This window comes from Ranitomeya imitator, chromosome 1, assembly GCF_032444005.1.
Source record: "Ranitomeya imitator isolate aRanImi1 chromosome 1, aRanImi1.pri, whole genome shotgun sequence".
Classification (NCBI taxonomy): Eukaryota; Metazoa; Chordata; class Amphibia; order Anura; family Dendrobatidae; genus Ranitomeya; species Ranitomeya imitator.
This window is the reverse complement of record NC_091282.1, coordinates 716,758,384-716,774,621: the sequence shown is the minus strand read 5'-3', so window position 1 is coordinate 716,774,621 and position 16,238 is coordinate 716,758,384. Positions and strand designations below refer to the sequence as shown.

The 16,238-nt window shown below is 42.1% G+C and overlaps 1 protein-coding gene across 5 annotated transcripts in view; it reads left to right on the top strand.

Moving 5' to 3' along the window:
• The first annotated feature begins 642 nt into the window (after positions 1 to 642).
• ARHGAP11A (Rho GTPase activating protein 11A) overlaps positions 643 to 16,238 on the top strand; it is a 32,064-nt gene continuing 16,468 nt past the window's right edge. The window contains exons 1-4 of one of the 5 annotated variants that reach the window (XM_069732455.1): positions 643 to 1,034; positions 5,217 to 5,287; positions 7,724 to 7,820; positions 7,983 to 8,239. In XM_069732455.1, coding sequence (XP_069588556.1) covers positions 903 to 1,034; positions 5,217 to 5,287; positions 7,724 to 7,820; positions 7,983 to 8,239 — 557 coding nt within the window. In that variant the 5' untranslated portion in view covers positions 643 to 902. The remainder of the gene's footprint in view (positions 1,035 to 5,216; positions 5,288 to 7,723; positions 7,821 to 7,982; positions 8,240 to 16,238) is intronic. The other 4 variants (XM_069732460.1, XM_069732450.1, XM_069732447.1 and 1 more) reach the window with 4 other exon arrangements.

The window sequence follows — 16,238 nt, the reverse complement described above, 5'->3', positions numbered from 1 at the left end:
GTTCTGGAAAAGCTGCAGATTTTCACTAATGATTTCCCCATCTGCAATGTATAACGTGAACATTATAAAAATCCACTGGGAAATTTGCTATGGAATTCACAGTGAAATCCCTGGGAGAGATAACACCTCAGATATGGAGATTATTACATTTCTTTATATTTTTTTTCCAATTTGAACAAATCTTGGACTCCTCAAAACTTTCCACTTTCAGAGAATAAAAATGTGAGGTGGCATTGGCAGCCTAAGGGCAATGACAGGAGAGAGGAACCAGTGGGCGCCAGGTGTCGTCTTTCCCTCAGCCGTTGGAGCTGAGGTAATATTCTCTTCCTCAGGCGGACAGGCTCTCAGTTATTTCTGCGTCACTAACTGAGAGCACAGTGACTTATAAGAGGGTCATTTTCAGCTGCTTTAGTATGTACAACTGCTGACAAGAGTGGCTGTATTCTCTGCCACCTCCTCCCACCCGTCATGTATTATATTTTCGCCCGCCAAACCGGCCGTGACCGGCAGGCGGAACATGGCTTTTATATACTGCGTCACGTGACACGAAAGAGGCCAATCATCTTCGTCCTTTCAGGCGCTCACTTGGGCAGCCTTGTTACTAAGGAAACCTAGAAGGGGCTTGAGATTTGAACTAGCGCTGACCAATCAGAGCGAAGTAGCCGAGAGCGGGTAGAAAGGAAACGTAGCAGCCGGGACAAGAAGGCAGGGAGAAGAGCAGCGGAGGGCAAAGCATGTGAGATGGATGTGGGAAGTGAAGGGACGGAGGGGAGAGTTCGCGCTGGGGCCGTGGTCTAGGGTAGAGGAAGGTGTGAGTGCTGGGCACAGTGAGGGTTTGGACAGTAATGCAGGGTACAGCACTTGCAGGCAGAGTATAGTGGCAGGCGGGCACAGCAGTGACAATGAAGCAGAGCCCTGACTACCACAGCCTGGCCCGGCTGGCCGCCATCCAACAGCTGCGCTCCTATGGCATCAAGATGAAGCACTGGAACAAGGCAGCGCGGGGTGACGCTGGCAGAGGAGCAGTGCCCACTGTGAGTATGGGCAGTGGGATATCTGTGATGGCTGGTGTGTGCCAGACGTACACATCATATCGGGGCTTCATGGCTTGGCTGGGTGACTGCGTACGCTGATACTTGTGTATGGCATGCTGGCAGAGAAGCAGTGCCCACTGTGAGTATGGCCAGCAGGTACCTGTGATGGCTGGTGTGTGCCTGCAGGTATGGGGGTGCCAGGGCCGGACATGCACATATCAGGGCTTTGTACCATGGCAGTGGCCTGGCTGGGTGACTGCAGGCAACGATACTTGTATGTGGCACGCTGGCAGAGGAGCAGTGCCCACCGTATGGGTAGTGGGGTACCTGTGATGGCTGTTGTGTGACTGCTGCTATAGGGGTGCCATGGTAGGACGACCACATCATACCGGGGATTGTGGCTCGGCTGGATGACTGTGGGTACCAATACTTGTATACTCCGCTCTGAGGCTTTTTCACGAATATTACACACTAGCTGAAGAGCCCGGCGTTGCCTGGGCATAGTAAATATCTGTGGTTAGTTATAGCACCTCACTTCTCTTATTTTCCCATCACGCCTCTAATTTTCCCATCACGCCTCTAATTTTCCCAATCACATCTTTCATTTTCTCCCTCACTCCTCTCATTCCCCCCTAACACTTGTCATTTCAACCTCACATCTGTCATTTTCTGATCACTCCACTATTTTTCCTCACTTCTCTCATTTTGCACTCACACCTTTTCATTTTCACCTCACACCTCTCATTTTCACCTCAGTATATACATGTTTGTCATCTCCCTTATATATAGTATACATCTGTATGTCATCTCCTGTATATAGTATATACCTGTATGTCATCTCCCCTGTATATAGTATATACCTGCTGTGTCATCTCCCCTATATATAGTATATACCTGAATGTCATCTCCTTCTATATATATAGTATATACCTGTATGTCATCTCCTCCTGTATATAGTATATACCTGCATGTCATCTTCTATATATAGCATATACCTGTATGTCATCTCCTCCTGTATATAGTATATACCTGTGTGTCATCTCCCCTGTATACAGTATATATCTGAGTGTCATCTCCTCCTGCACATAGTATATACCTGCATGTCATCTTGTATATATAGCATATACCTGTATGTCATCTCCTCCTGTGTATATATATATATATATATATATATGTACCTATGTCATCTCCTCCTCTATATAGTATATACCTGTGTGTCATCTCTCCTGTATATAGTATATATCTGTGTGTCATCTCCCCTGTATATAGTATATACCTGTGTGTCATCTCCTCCTGTATTAGACCTCGTTCACACGTTATTTGCTCAGTATTTTTACCTCAGTATTTGTAAGATAAATTGGCAGCCTGATAAATCCCCAGCCAACAGGAAGCCCTCCCCCTGGCAGTATATATTAGCTCACACATACACATAATAGACAGGTCATGTGACTGACAGCTGCCGTATTTCCTATATGGTGCAATTGTTGTAGTTTGTCTGCTTATTAATCAGATTTTTATTTTTAAAGGATAATACCAGACTTGTGTGTGTTTTAGGGCGAGTTTCGTTTGTCAAGTTGTGTGTGTTGAGTTGCGTGTGGCGACATGCATGTAGCGACTTTTGTGAGATGAGTTTTGTGTAGCAACATGCGTGTAGCAACTTTTTGTGTGTCGAGTTGCATGTGACAGGTTAGTGTAGCAAGTTGTGTGCAGCAAGTTTTGCGCATGGCGAGTTTTGCGTGTTGCGAGTATTATGTGTGGTGCCTTTTGAGTACGTGCAAGTTTTGTGTGAGGCAACTTTTGCATGTGTTGCAACTTTTGTGCATGTGGCAATTTTTCCGCGTGTGCAAGTTTTGCGTGTGGCGAGTTTTTCATGAGGAGAATTTTGCACTTGTGGCGAGTTTTGCAAGAGCCTAGTTTTTGCATGTGGCGAGTTCTGCGCGTGGCGAGTTTTGAGTGGCGACTTTTGTGTTTTGACTTTTATGTGGCGAGGTTGCTGTATGTGTGGTGAAATGTGTGCTGAGGGTGGTATATGTGTTCAAGCACGTGGTAGTGTGTGGCGCATTTTGTGTGTGTTCATATCCCCGTGTGTGGTGAGTATCCCATGTCGGGGCCCCACCTTAGCAACTGTACGGTATATACTCTTTGGCGCCATCGCTCTCATTCTTTAAGTCCCCTTTGTTCACATCTGGCAGCTGTCAATTTGCCTCCTACACTTTTCCTTTCATTTTTTCCCATTATGTAGATAGGGGCAAAATTGTTTGGTGAATTGGAAAGCGCAGCGTTAAAATTTCACCTCACAACGTAGCCTATGACGCTCTCAGGGTCCAGACGTGTGACTGTGCAAAATTTTGTTGCTGTAGCTGCGACGCTTCCAACACTTTTCCTTTCACTTTTTTCCCCATTATGTAGATAGGGGCAAAATTGTTTGGTGAATTGGAACGCGCGGCGTTAAAATTTCGCCTCACAATATAGCCTATGACGCTCTCGGGGTCCAGACGTGTGACTGTGCAAAATTTTGTGGCTGTAGCTGCGACGGTGCAGATGCCAATCCCGGACATACACACACACACACACACACATTCAGCTTTATATAGTAGATTTATAGTTGTTTTTGTCATATTGTTTAAAATAAAAAATGCCAAGCTTGTCCCCGGGCAAAGCCTGGAATGTGCAGCATGTAGTGCGGCCTCCACATCAGGCTGTGACTTGCTGAAATCTGCTGTCAGTGACTATCACCAGACAGCATCACATAGTAGTCAATTGTCCTATAGTATCCTCTTCAGGGACGATCAAATGTACGTGAAAATTTGGAATAAAGGAGTTTTCAGAGTTTCTGAATCTGTCAGCTTAGGACGACTCCTGATTCCGACAAGTCATTGTCACTTGTCAGGACTGGTTGCAGTCTGAAGAATCACTGCTCCCGAGACATGCGTCTTCGTCTGACCGAGGAGTTGTATCAGAAGTATGTGACAAGCAGGGCCGGTTTTAGACAAAGTGGGGCCCCAAATGCTAACATATTGCACCATCACACAGAAACTTTTTGGTTGTATTTGGGATCCAAGAAGTATAGTTTCTCCTTGCGGAGAGTGACATGTTAAGCGTGTCGAGATGAGGAGACTTTGGTTGTATTTAAATGCTCTGAGTTCAGACTGTTAAAGGGAACCTGTCAGCAGGATAGTGCTCAGTAACCTACAGACAGTGTCAGATTACAATGATACCCTAAGATGTATTTCATCACCCAAGGTATGTTCACACAGGGCGTTTTTTTGCTGAATTTTTTTAATGCTAATTTTCAGCTGCTTTTTCCATTACCAGCAAAGCCTATGAGATTTCAAAAATCTCATGCACACACATTGGGTTTTTGTGTGATCAGTATTTTGTTCTGTTGCGTTTTTTTGGACATAGAGCATGTCACTTCTTTCAGTGTTTTTGCTGCGTTTTCCACACCCATCTTTTCAACGCTGCAAATACGCAGGTTGACTTTTCTTGCTGCAGAAAAGTGAAGGACAGCCGGATGTGACGTCACACTCGGCTCTGCTACATCTCGATGGCAGGCTGCATGATGTTTCCATACAGCCTATCATCCAGCAGAGTGGACCTGAACCCCATTCACTTGAATCGGGGGTCCGACATTAGTGTTTGACAAGCTGTCATATGCATGACAGCGTGGCAAACACCGCTTCTGATCGGTGGGGAAATCTTCCCCGCTGGTCAGAGAGCCGTGGCTCCCACGCTGTCAGAATACTGCGGAGCGCTAAGCTGTGATCGGAGGTATAAAGTTTACCTCCTGTCACTGGTGTCAGCTGATGGGACTACTGCTTCCATCATCCGACACCTACAGCGACTAATTACAGTGAGAGCAGGAGCTACGGCTGAGAGTTAGCATGTGCCGCTCATGCTCTATAAATAATCCCCCTACAGTAGCTCCTTGGGGTCATTGATTATGCGTTGGATTCACTTCATCTGATTACAAAGTGACACCCCAGAGATGCTTTTATTTTCTCTTGGGATTTAAGAAATCTACAATTACTCCACTTACTGTTCTGGCCTTCACTTGGAATCCCAGGTTTTCCTCAATGCCGTGTTTTTTATTTATTTTTTCTTATCTTTCAATTTTGGTTTCTCACAATGTCCTGAATTTTCTATTCTTTATAAATTAATAACTTTAATGCTTTGTTTTAGGGTAAGGTGTTTGGCGCTCCTCTTTATACCCTGCCACAGCTGAATATTCCATTGTATGGAAACATACCATCGTAAGTGAATTACTTACTGACCTCTAGAAAAAGTCCATTTTTAGTTGTTTTTTTTTTTTTTTTATAATTGTTGCCCTTATTTTCACAGATTGCAACTAATGTCCCCTAAGGGGACTAAACAATAAAGTAAAGCTGAAAGCCAGCAATATTTTGATATTAAAAATGAGTTTAAAACGCCCTCAGCTTCTCATTTCAAAAATAAATTCCTCCTCTCCCCCTTCGGCATCGTTGTTTCTGAAAAAGTCCAGTCTAACAAAATATATCAATGAGAATACACAGCATTCACTCAATCAGGGTGCTAAATTAGAGTACCAACCTGTAGTCCAAAGTAAGAGGATTTTTAAAGCACCACTCTTGTGTGTGTATATGTATGTTTATTTTCATTCATTCCTGGTGCCGATCCTGGCTCGCTCTGCCATCTTGTGATCACAACTTCTGTCTGACCAGAAGTGACCTGTAACAGTCACTAGTGCTGAATGTAAGTCTGTGACCCTCGTTTTGGCTCTGACTTACATTAAAGGGAACCTGTCACCTGAATTTGGCGGGACCGGTTTTCGGTCATATGGGCGGAGTTTTCTGGTGTTTGATTCACCCTTTCCTTACCCGCTGGCTGCATGCTGGCTGCAATATTGGATTGAAGTTCATTCTCTGTCCTCCGTAGTACACGCCTGCGCAAGACGTGCCCTTTAAGACGTGATTTCCACTTTGCACAGCAAACACTGGAGCAATCCGGCAAGTTTCAACTAGTAGAAGACATCGGCCAGCAAGTATTTTACTGATAGCATGGAACATACATTGGTGATACCACTCGAGGTTGAAATTAAGAAAAAACAATTGCCAGAGTGGTACTTCAATTTTAACAATCCAACATAATTCATAATATGATTTATTGTTTAAAGCACAATTATTCCATTCTAAATGAGACTTTTCTGTCTAATAGAGCAGGCCTTCATCATAGAGGAAGAAAGACGTAAATTAACATGATGAACTTGTACATAATTAAGATATAAAACCACTGTTCAAAAAGTGATGGCATAAAAAATGATTGCAGCAATTTTTAATCAATTAATATAATAGGTATCACTGCTTTTATAAAAGTCCAGTCTATCAAAATGTAAGACAATTTAAACCATATGTTGAATGCTGAAAATCAAAGGAAAAATATAAATCTCAGATTTAATTTTATTTTTTCAGTCCCTGCAATCCTCCTCCCTCCCTTAATAAATAAATAAAATTAATAAATGTGGATTAATGTATCATATGTATCTAAAAATGGGTTCAATAAAAGTGAGCTTGGCATGCAGAAAAAGACTTTACCCAGCTCCATCAATGGGAAAGATATATATATATACACACACACAGGTCTGAAAAAAATATATACAAACTAATTTTAATATTGAAGTGACCTGATGAATTGCAGTGGCCGGTATTGTACTTATCAGGCAACTATCTAATACTTGAATGCCCAGAGTCTGACCAATTGAAAGATGCTGTTGGTTTTATTATTGTCGGATAATAAGACATTTTACTATGAATGCCATCAATATTTTATTTGCTATTATGTAATGTACTTTGCATACATTTAAATCCCAATGACCTAAGCACAAGGCCTGGTCACATTCCGTACTAATATGAAAGATCACAGTACCAACCCATACACAAATAAATAATTGGCACAAGGAATGTAAAATTAACAAAATTTTATTGATAAATCTTTAGTAAAACATACTTCATAATAACCTAGGCACCTCACACCACAACTAGACGCCACTAGGCATAGGGCACAAGTAAACACCGCTGCTATATTAATCACAGATACCAGAAAAAATCATAAGGTATAGTCCATGTCAAACACATGGTGTCTCCCTCTGCCATACCTAGTATAAACCACTGGCACACGCCTAAGTGGAGACACAAACCAAGGGAAAACTGTCCATGTGCTTACCAGGATATCTACATAGTATGAACGTACTCTAATAGCAGATGCATAGAGGTATAAAGGTATATTACCTGTGCAGTGCCCACGTCCTAATGCACGGCCCACCCCGACGCACGTTTCGCCTGTTCTTCTTCTTATCTTACTATGTAGATATCCTGGTAAGCACATGGACAGGTTTCCCTTGGTTTGTGTCTCCACTTAGGCGTGTGCCAGTGGTTTATACTAGGTATGGCAGAGGGAGACACCATGTGTTTGACATGGACTATACCTTATGATTTTTTCTGGTATCTGTGATTAATATAGCAGCGGTGTTTACTTGTGCCCTATGCCTAGTGGCGTCTAGTTGTGGTGTGAGGTGCCTAGGTTATTATGAAGTATGTTTTACTAAAGATTTATCAATAAAATTTTGTTAATTTTACATTCCTTGTGCCAATTATTTATTTGTGTATGGGTTGGTACTGTGATCTTTCATATGTAATGTACTTTGTCTACACCAGGTTTCTTGTTGCTGTCTGCAAATACTTGGAGGAGCATGTACAAACTGAAGGACTTTTTCGAAAGTCTGGATCCATTGTGAGGCAGAAACAGCTAAAGGTAAGCCCAAATGTTCAGGTATTGTATAGTTGTTTGTATTTATGTGCTGCCTAATATTAAATAATTTTTCGTGATATGTACAGGACAGGAAACCTAAAGGTTGAATTAGTAGGCAACCAACAAGAAGTTAAAATCGAACATGTTTTATGTTACTTTCATTAGACAAAACTGGAGAAGGGAGAAGATTGTCTTTTTGAAGCTCCTCCTTGTGATGTTGCTAGCATCCTCAAGCAGTTTTTCAGAGAATTGCCAGATCCTATACTGCCTGTGGATCTCCAAGATGCTTTGTTCAAGGCCCAGAATTTGGGAAGTGACGATGAAAGAACCTCAGCAACCATGCTCATCTCCTGCCTAATGTCTGACCAGACAGTATCTATACTGCGCTACTTTTTCAACTTTCTTCATTCTGTTTCTGTGAGGCAAGTATTGTTAGAGTACCTATCATTCATTAGTTTTTTTTGTTTCGTTTTAAATGATAGCTACTACTGAACATGTTTTTAATAGATTGGTGATGGTAGAGGGCCAGTGACCCACACTGATCGCTCAAAAAGCAGCTCTGTAGCATGCTATTCAGTAGGCACAAAACCTGAGTGTCTGACCTAGCCTGCTGATAGATCAGTGTTTCGGCTCAATACAAAGTATGAACCTACATGTAAGCAGTGGAATATCAGCACATAGACTTTCTAAAGAGCCAATACACTGCTCCGTCTGAAGCTCAGCAGCTTATTGAATTATCGGTAGGGGATCCCACTGATATGCTAAATACTGTCAGTTAAAAAATAAGTACCCCTGCTCTGACATACCATCTAAGGCAATGGATATTGCTATGTTAGCTATTCTCGTATTTTATGATTCTCCTGATGATTCTGTATGATGAAACGCGTTGGGAGACGCGTTAATAGAAAGGGACCATATGGCAATGATATATGAAGTTTCCATTGCCTTAGATGGTACACTCTGAACTCAGCGGTGAAAACCAGGGGATATATCCGGTTACCCAGATGACTATAATCCATATGTTATACATCTAACCCAATATGATAACAAACAAGAACATATGCCGATGAATGTACCTCAATAGAGAAGTATAAATTGTATTGTTATATTATGATGAAACACTAAGAGATATAGTGATTCAATACTCAATGGGGGGGGGGAGGAGTAGAAAAAAAACCCTATACATGTGGAAAAATTATTATTAGGACTTGGTATGGTATAAGTCCAAGAGTTGAAAGAGATAGGTTAACCATTATGAATTGGAACGATTTGATACATGTAAACATTTGAAATATAGGGGCAAAGAGAATACATATGGTACCACACTGGTTGTGGTGAAAACCCTCCTTGTTGTTTTATTGGCACTTATTGCACCAGCACTTTATTTGCACAAGTTGTTATGCACCATAGTGATTGTATTAAAGGGAAGGTGCCACCAGTTTTTTTGTAGTTTGTTTTTTTGTGAAATTAAGCTTAAAATAGTAGATAAAATGTATTAATGCAATGTTTGCACTGTTTGCAAACATTTCTATATGAAAAATATTATATATTTTCTTACAAATATATATATTGACCACTAGGGGGAGCATTTTCCGTTTTAGACCTCAAGCAGCTATAGTAAGACTAACCAGCTTTACTGTTAGCTGGAAAATTGGGGCAGTAACTGCTGACATCACCATTTCCCTCCCCTTTTGGGTGGTCTAATATCTCTGGGGCAGTATGAAGAGCAGCATCACAGGGCTTCCATTTTGTGTGTGACTGCCCTGTGATCTGCTATCACCAGCAGTTACTGCATCAGAAACACAGCTACAGAGTTTACAAAAAAGCAGAACACAGTGGGCTCAGCAGCATGGTGGACTGGAGGAAAAGTGAAGACATGTGGTGTTATGTATGGAGCAGCATTGTCTGAGCAGAGCTGTCTGTGACTCATCCCTCAGTAAGATAAGAAGGAGGAGATCCAGGTCTGCAGAGAATGGCCAGGCATTGTGGAGGGAGGGGAGAGATACATTGTATCGCAGAGAGAGAGAGAGGCAGGCTGTGAATGCAGCTTACCAGAGATCACAGGGTCTGTGTGTGAGGAGGCGGAGACAGAGCAGGAGAAGCACACAGGGAGGGCAGCTTGTGAGAGCAGAGGATGTGTGCCCAAGAAGTGCAGTGCAGTGCCTGGAGTACAGAGGAGCATGGAGATAAATCACCCGCACTCCCCATCCTCCGGTTCCAGTGAGTGCTTCTCTCCTGCGATAGAAAGTAAGTGGCAGATAGCACTGGGCTATAATAAAATGGCGGCCAGTCACACCTACAGCAGTGAATTGTGCAGCCCACAGAGGCGTGCCCAGCTCACTGCTAAAGCAGCTACAATGTTAGAGATAGGGTCAGCGCCGGTCTATTATCTCCTATGTCCGTGGGGTGCCGTAAAATGACACTGATAGTGTCATGAACTGCTGTGAAACCAAGATGTCAGCCCCCAGTGCCTTCTTTAAACTCATATTACACACGTAATCTGTTTCACATGCATTTAAAACTTGGTTATAGCAGCATGTTATGCTACATTACAGTGATTTATTAACCCCTTCATGACCTTAGGATTTTTCATTTTTCCGTGTTCGTTTTTCACTCCCCTCCTTCCCAGAGCCATAACTTTTTTATTTTTCCGTGAATTTGGCCATGTGAGGGCTTATTTTTTGCGGGACGTGTTGTACTTTTGAACGACATCATTGGTTTTAGCATGTCGTGTACTGGAAAACGGGAAAAAAATTCCAAGTGCGGTGAAATTGCAAAAAAAGTGCAATCCCATACTTGTTTTTTGTTTGGCTTTTTTGCTAGGTTCACTTAATGCTAAAACTGACTTGACATTATGATTCTCCAGGTCAGTACGAGTTCATAGACACCTAACATGACTAGGTTATTTTTTATCTAAGTGGTGAAAAAAAATTCCAAACTTTGCTAAAAAAAAAAAATTGCGCCATTTTCCGATACTCGTAGCGTCTCCATTTTTCGTGATCTGGGGTCGGTTGAGGGCTTATTTTTTGCGTGCCGAGATGACGTTTTTAATGATAGCATTTTGGTGCAGATACGTTCTTTTGATCGCCCGTTATTGCATTTTAATGCAATGTCGCGGCGACCTAAAAAACGTAATTCTGGCGTTTCGAATTTTTTTTCTCGCTACGCCGTTTAGCGATCAGGTTAATGCTTTTTTTTTAATTGATAGATCGGGCGATTCTGAGCGCGGCGATACCAAATATGTGTAGATTTGATTTTTTTTTTTTATTATTGATTTATTTTGATTGGGGCGAAAGGGGGGTGACTTTTATATTTTTTTATTTTTTTCACATTTTTTTTTTAACTTTTTTTTTTTTTTTTTACTTTTGCCATGCTTCAATAGCCTCCATGGGAGGCTAGAAGCAGGCACAACGCGATCGGCTCTGCTACATAGCAGCGATCTGCTGATCGCTGCTATGTAGCAGAAATGGAGGTGTGCTGTGAGCGCCGACCACAGGGTGGCGCTCACAGCCACCGGTCATCAGTAACCATAGAGGTCTCAAGGACCTCTATGGTTACAATGGAGACGCATCGCCGACCCCGATCATGTGACGGGGGTCGGCGATGACGTCATTTCCGGCCGCCCGGCCGGATGCGGTATTTAAATGCCGCTGTCTGCGATTGACAGCGGCATTTAACTAGTTAATAGGTGCGGGCAGATCGCGATTCTGCCTGCACCTATTGCGGGCACATGTCAGCTGTTCAAAACAGCTGACATGTCCCGGCTTTGATGTGGGCTCACCGCGGAGCCCTGCATCAAAGCAGGGGATCTGACCTCGGACGTACTATCCCGTCCGAGGTCAGATAGGGGTTAATGATCTACAAACGCGGTACCTTCCCTTTAACTTTTCTTTAAAAAAAAAAAAAAAACGAGTAAGGGTGGTTTCACACTTGCGTTTTTTTGCTGCATGCGTTCTTTTTCAGAAATGCAACTTGTAGTATTTTTGAGAGGCGTTTTTTTGACACATAAAAACGCATGCGTTTTCATGCGTTTTTTTTGTGTCAAAAAATACATTTGAGTCAATGGAAACGCATGCGTTTTTAAGCACATGCGTTTGCGTTAAAAATGCATGCGTTTTTATTTAAAAAAAAGAACGGAAAACACACTGATATGCCACCCCCCACCATAAAGGTGATAAAGGGATCCTAACCCTAACCCTAAAGGGATCCTAACCCTAAAGGGATCCTAACCCTACCCCTAACCATAACCCTAAAGGGATCCTAACCCTTCCCCTAACCCTAAAGGGATCCTAACACTAACCCTACCCCTAACCATAACCATAATCCCTTTAGGGTTAGGATCCCTTTAGGGTTAGGATCCCTTAAGGGTTAGGGTTATGATCCCTAACCCTACCCCTAACCCTAACTATTTCTGTTTATAGTGGGTTTTTTACTTTATTTTGATGATTGGCAGCTGTCACACATTTCTCAGCATACGTTTAAAAAACGCAAACGCATGAAAAAACGCATGTAAACGCATCAAAACGCTGCATTTTTTTCACCACATGCAAAAACGCATGCGTCAAAAAAACGCAGCGTTTGCACGCGTTTACATGCGTTTTTTCACCATGTGTTTTTTTTGTTTTTTTTTTTTTAAACGCATGCGTCTTGAAACGCAAGTGTGAAACCAGCCTAAGGCTATATGCACACGTTGCAGATTTGCCTGCACTAAATCCGCAACTCTTGGCAGAAAACGCAGAGGCAGTTTTGACACGTTTTTTGATGCGTTTTTGAAAGCTAAATAAAGATGTATTATTGAACAACAAAAAAAAAGATTTGTGATGTCATGTCTTGTCCAACCTCCTCTTTTACATTTGTCCAACCCACACTCCATTACACACATAGATAGATACAGACAGATAGATGGAATGACATAGATAGATGTAGATAGATATATGGATAGTTGGACTACTTTCACACATCAGGTTTTTGCCACCAGGCGTAATCTGGCGAGTTTTGTAAAAAAACGGATCTGTTTTTTTTTCCCGCCAGATCCATTTTTTTTTCTAATGGTTGTATTAGCGCCAAATTGCGCCTGATGGCCACATGTTTCATCCGTTTTTTTGCCGGATCCGTCAAACTGTTTCCGGTAGACGGAGAAAACGTACAGAGGAAAGTGTTTTTTTTTGTTTGTTTTTTTTTTCTGTCCGGAGAAAAGCGTATGAAACTGATATGTGAAATGATGAATCAGACCTCTAAATACGGTTTTTCATGTATTTTTTCCATTGAAATCATGCACATTTTCCGTTCTCTCGCTGTCTCTAAAAAAAATAAACGGATCAGTTGCATCAGTTTTTCACTATTTGCAACGGATCCGTTTTTTCAAAAATTCGCTCGATCCTGCCTGACGGAAACAAACTGATGTGTGAAAGTAGCCTAACTATCCATATATCTATCTACATCTATCAATCAGACAGGATCCGGAGAATTTTTGAAAAAACGGATCCGTTGCAAATAGTGAAAAACTGATGCAACTGATCCGTTTTTTGAGAGAGAGAGAACGGAAAATGTGCATGATTTCAATGGAAATGCATGAAAAACCGGATTCGGAGGCCGGAGTCATCATTTCACATCTCAGTTTCATACGTTTTTCGCCGGACAGAAAAAAAAAAAGTTTTTCTGTACGTTTTCGCCATCCGCTGGAAACAGCTTTTCTGACGGATCCGGCAAACTGATGAAACCTGTGGCCATCAGGCGTAATCCGGCGCTAATACAACTCTATGAGAAAAAAACGGATCCGGTGGAAAAAAAAACACGGATCCGTTTTTTTCAAAACTCGCTGGATTGTGCCTGACGGCAAAAACCTGATGTGTGAAAGTAGCCAGATAGATATATCTATCTATAAATATATCTATAGATCGATATAGTCATAGTTACATCTATAGATATATCTATACATATATCCATAGATATCCATGTATAGATATATAGATTTATCTATGGATATATCTATAGATATATCCATAGATATATAATAGCCAGGCCTATGTTTCTTATGGAACGTTTAATAAAAAAAAAAAACTGAAAAAAATGGCGTGGGCTCCCGCCAGAGGGGGAAAGCCGACGGTAGGGGCCAATATTTGTAGCCTGGGAAGGGGGTAATACCCATGGCCCCTCCCAGGCTATGAATATCAGCCCGCAGCTGTCTGCGTAGCCTTTACTGGCTATTAAAACGGGAACCCCCCCAAAAAAAAAAAAAAAGACGTGGGGTCCTCCTATATTTTATAGCCAGAAAGGCTATGCAGACAGCTGCAGGCTGATATTATTCATAGCCTACAGAGGGGCCATGGATATTGACAATATCAATAAGACACCTATCCATTATTAATCCTAGAGTAGTGAAAGAGTTTAAAAAAAATAAATAAATAAAGACTCAGCCAGAAAAAAGTATTTTAATAATCGGGTGATGTCACTGCTCTATAGACCCTCAGTGATACACTGACAGGACACAATGGCTCCTGCAGTGCATCACTGAGAGGTTACCTTAGTTCAGAGTCTCACTTTATGGCATTGCTGCGTGGGAACTTTCTCACACAGCAGTGCCACAAGTGAGACTAGGGACTATTTTTTACAGTGGCGGAGGAATACATTGCGGAAGGATACCTTCCTCCCGTCATTGTATTCCTGGAGAGCGGTCGCATCAACTGATGCTGCTGCTCTCCACAGGAAATCATCGTGGGACACACATGGATTTCTGCGGATCAGGGAGTATAGTGTTTGTTTATTATTTTAATATTTTTTACAGATGACACTGGCTTCGGGGAACAAAGTGACAAGTGATGGTGAGTATGTACTCTATGTTGTATGTCTATATGTTGTATGTAGTATGATGGATGGATGTAGTATGTTGGATGGATGGATGTAGTATGTTGGATGGATGGATGTAGTATGTTGGATGGATGGATGTAGTATGTTGGATGTATTATGTTGGATGGATGGATGTATTATGATGGATGGATGTAGTATGTTGGATGGATGGATGTAGTATGTTGGATGGATGTAGTATGTTGGATGGATGGATGTAGTATGTTGGATGGATGGATGTAGTGTTTGTGATCATATTATTATTTTTTTTTTTTTAATACATTCAACACATTAGCCGGATGATGGGACCACTACTGTCCCATCGTTGGCTAATGTGTCAATCACTGTCACTGTAGCAGGCATAGCCCGATAGGACTTGTACATTGGACGATACACACACACACACGCCTACCTGTCACGGAGAGACGGCAGACCCCGGACAGCCCGCAGACCTGGCACGGAGAGCTCACACTCTTCACCCCTCCCGAACTGCAGCGTTTCCTCCTCAACTAAACCGCAGATCTTTTTTACATCTGCGGTTTTGCTGCAGAAGTGCACGACTGAATGCAAGTCAATGGGTGCAGAAACGCTGCAGTTACGCACAAAGAATTGACATGCTGCGGAAAAAACAACGCTGCGTTTCCGCACGTTTTTTTCCGCAGCATGTGCACAGCGAATTTAGTTTTCCATAGGTTTACATGGTACTGTAGACCGCATGGAAAAACTGCTGCAGATCCACGGTAAAAACCGCAACGTGTGAACATGGCCTAAAAGTTAAATTTTATAAAGTATTCCAAACCTGCTGATACCCTAGAGACTTTGTGCCAGCAGGGACTTTAGGTCAACCAAAACCACAGTATATAGATGCAATCTGTCATAATGATGGTCAGATCAGATGGAAATATTTCTCTGTGCATTACCTGCACAAATAAAATGTAAATCTTAGATTCTTTTGAGTGCCAAGTTACTTTTTCTACATGGCTCTAGCCTTGCAGTGCTGGAGTCCTGGGTTTAAACCCCACCAAGGACAACATCTGCAAAGAGTTTGTATGTTCTCCCCATGCTTGCTTGGGTTTCCTCCGGGAACTCCGGTTTCCTCCCACATTCCAAAGACATACTGATAGGGAATTTAGATTGTGAGCCCCATCGGGGACCGTGATGATAATGTGTGCAAAATGTAAAGCACTGCGGAATGTGTTTGCGCTATATAAAAATAAAGATTATTATCTTGTTTTTTGTAGGAGGAGTTGTATGTACCAGTTGCAGCATTGTGGAGTAAATCCACCTTATTAACTGACTTATTCTTTATATCGGCAATTAAGTTTATTTTATTTTTTAACAATAATTGTCTAAAGGTACCTTCACACATAACTATTTCGTTAACGATATCGTTGCAATGTCACGCTTTTTGTGACGTAGCAACGATATCATTAACGAAATCGTTGTGTGACAGCGACCAACTATCAGGCCCCTGCTGGGAGATCGTTGGTCGCTGGGGAATGATCAGGACCTTTTTTTGGTCTCTGATCACCCACTGTCATTGCTGGATTGGCGTGTGTGACGCCGATCCAGCGATGT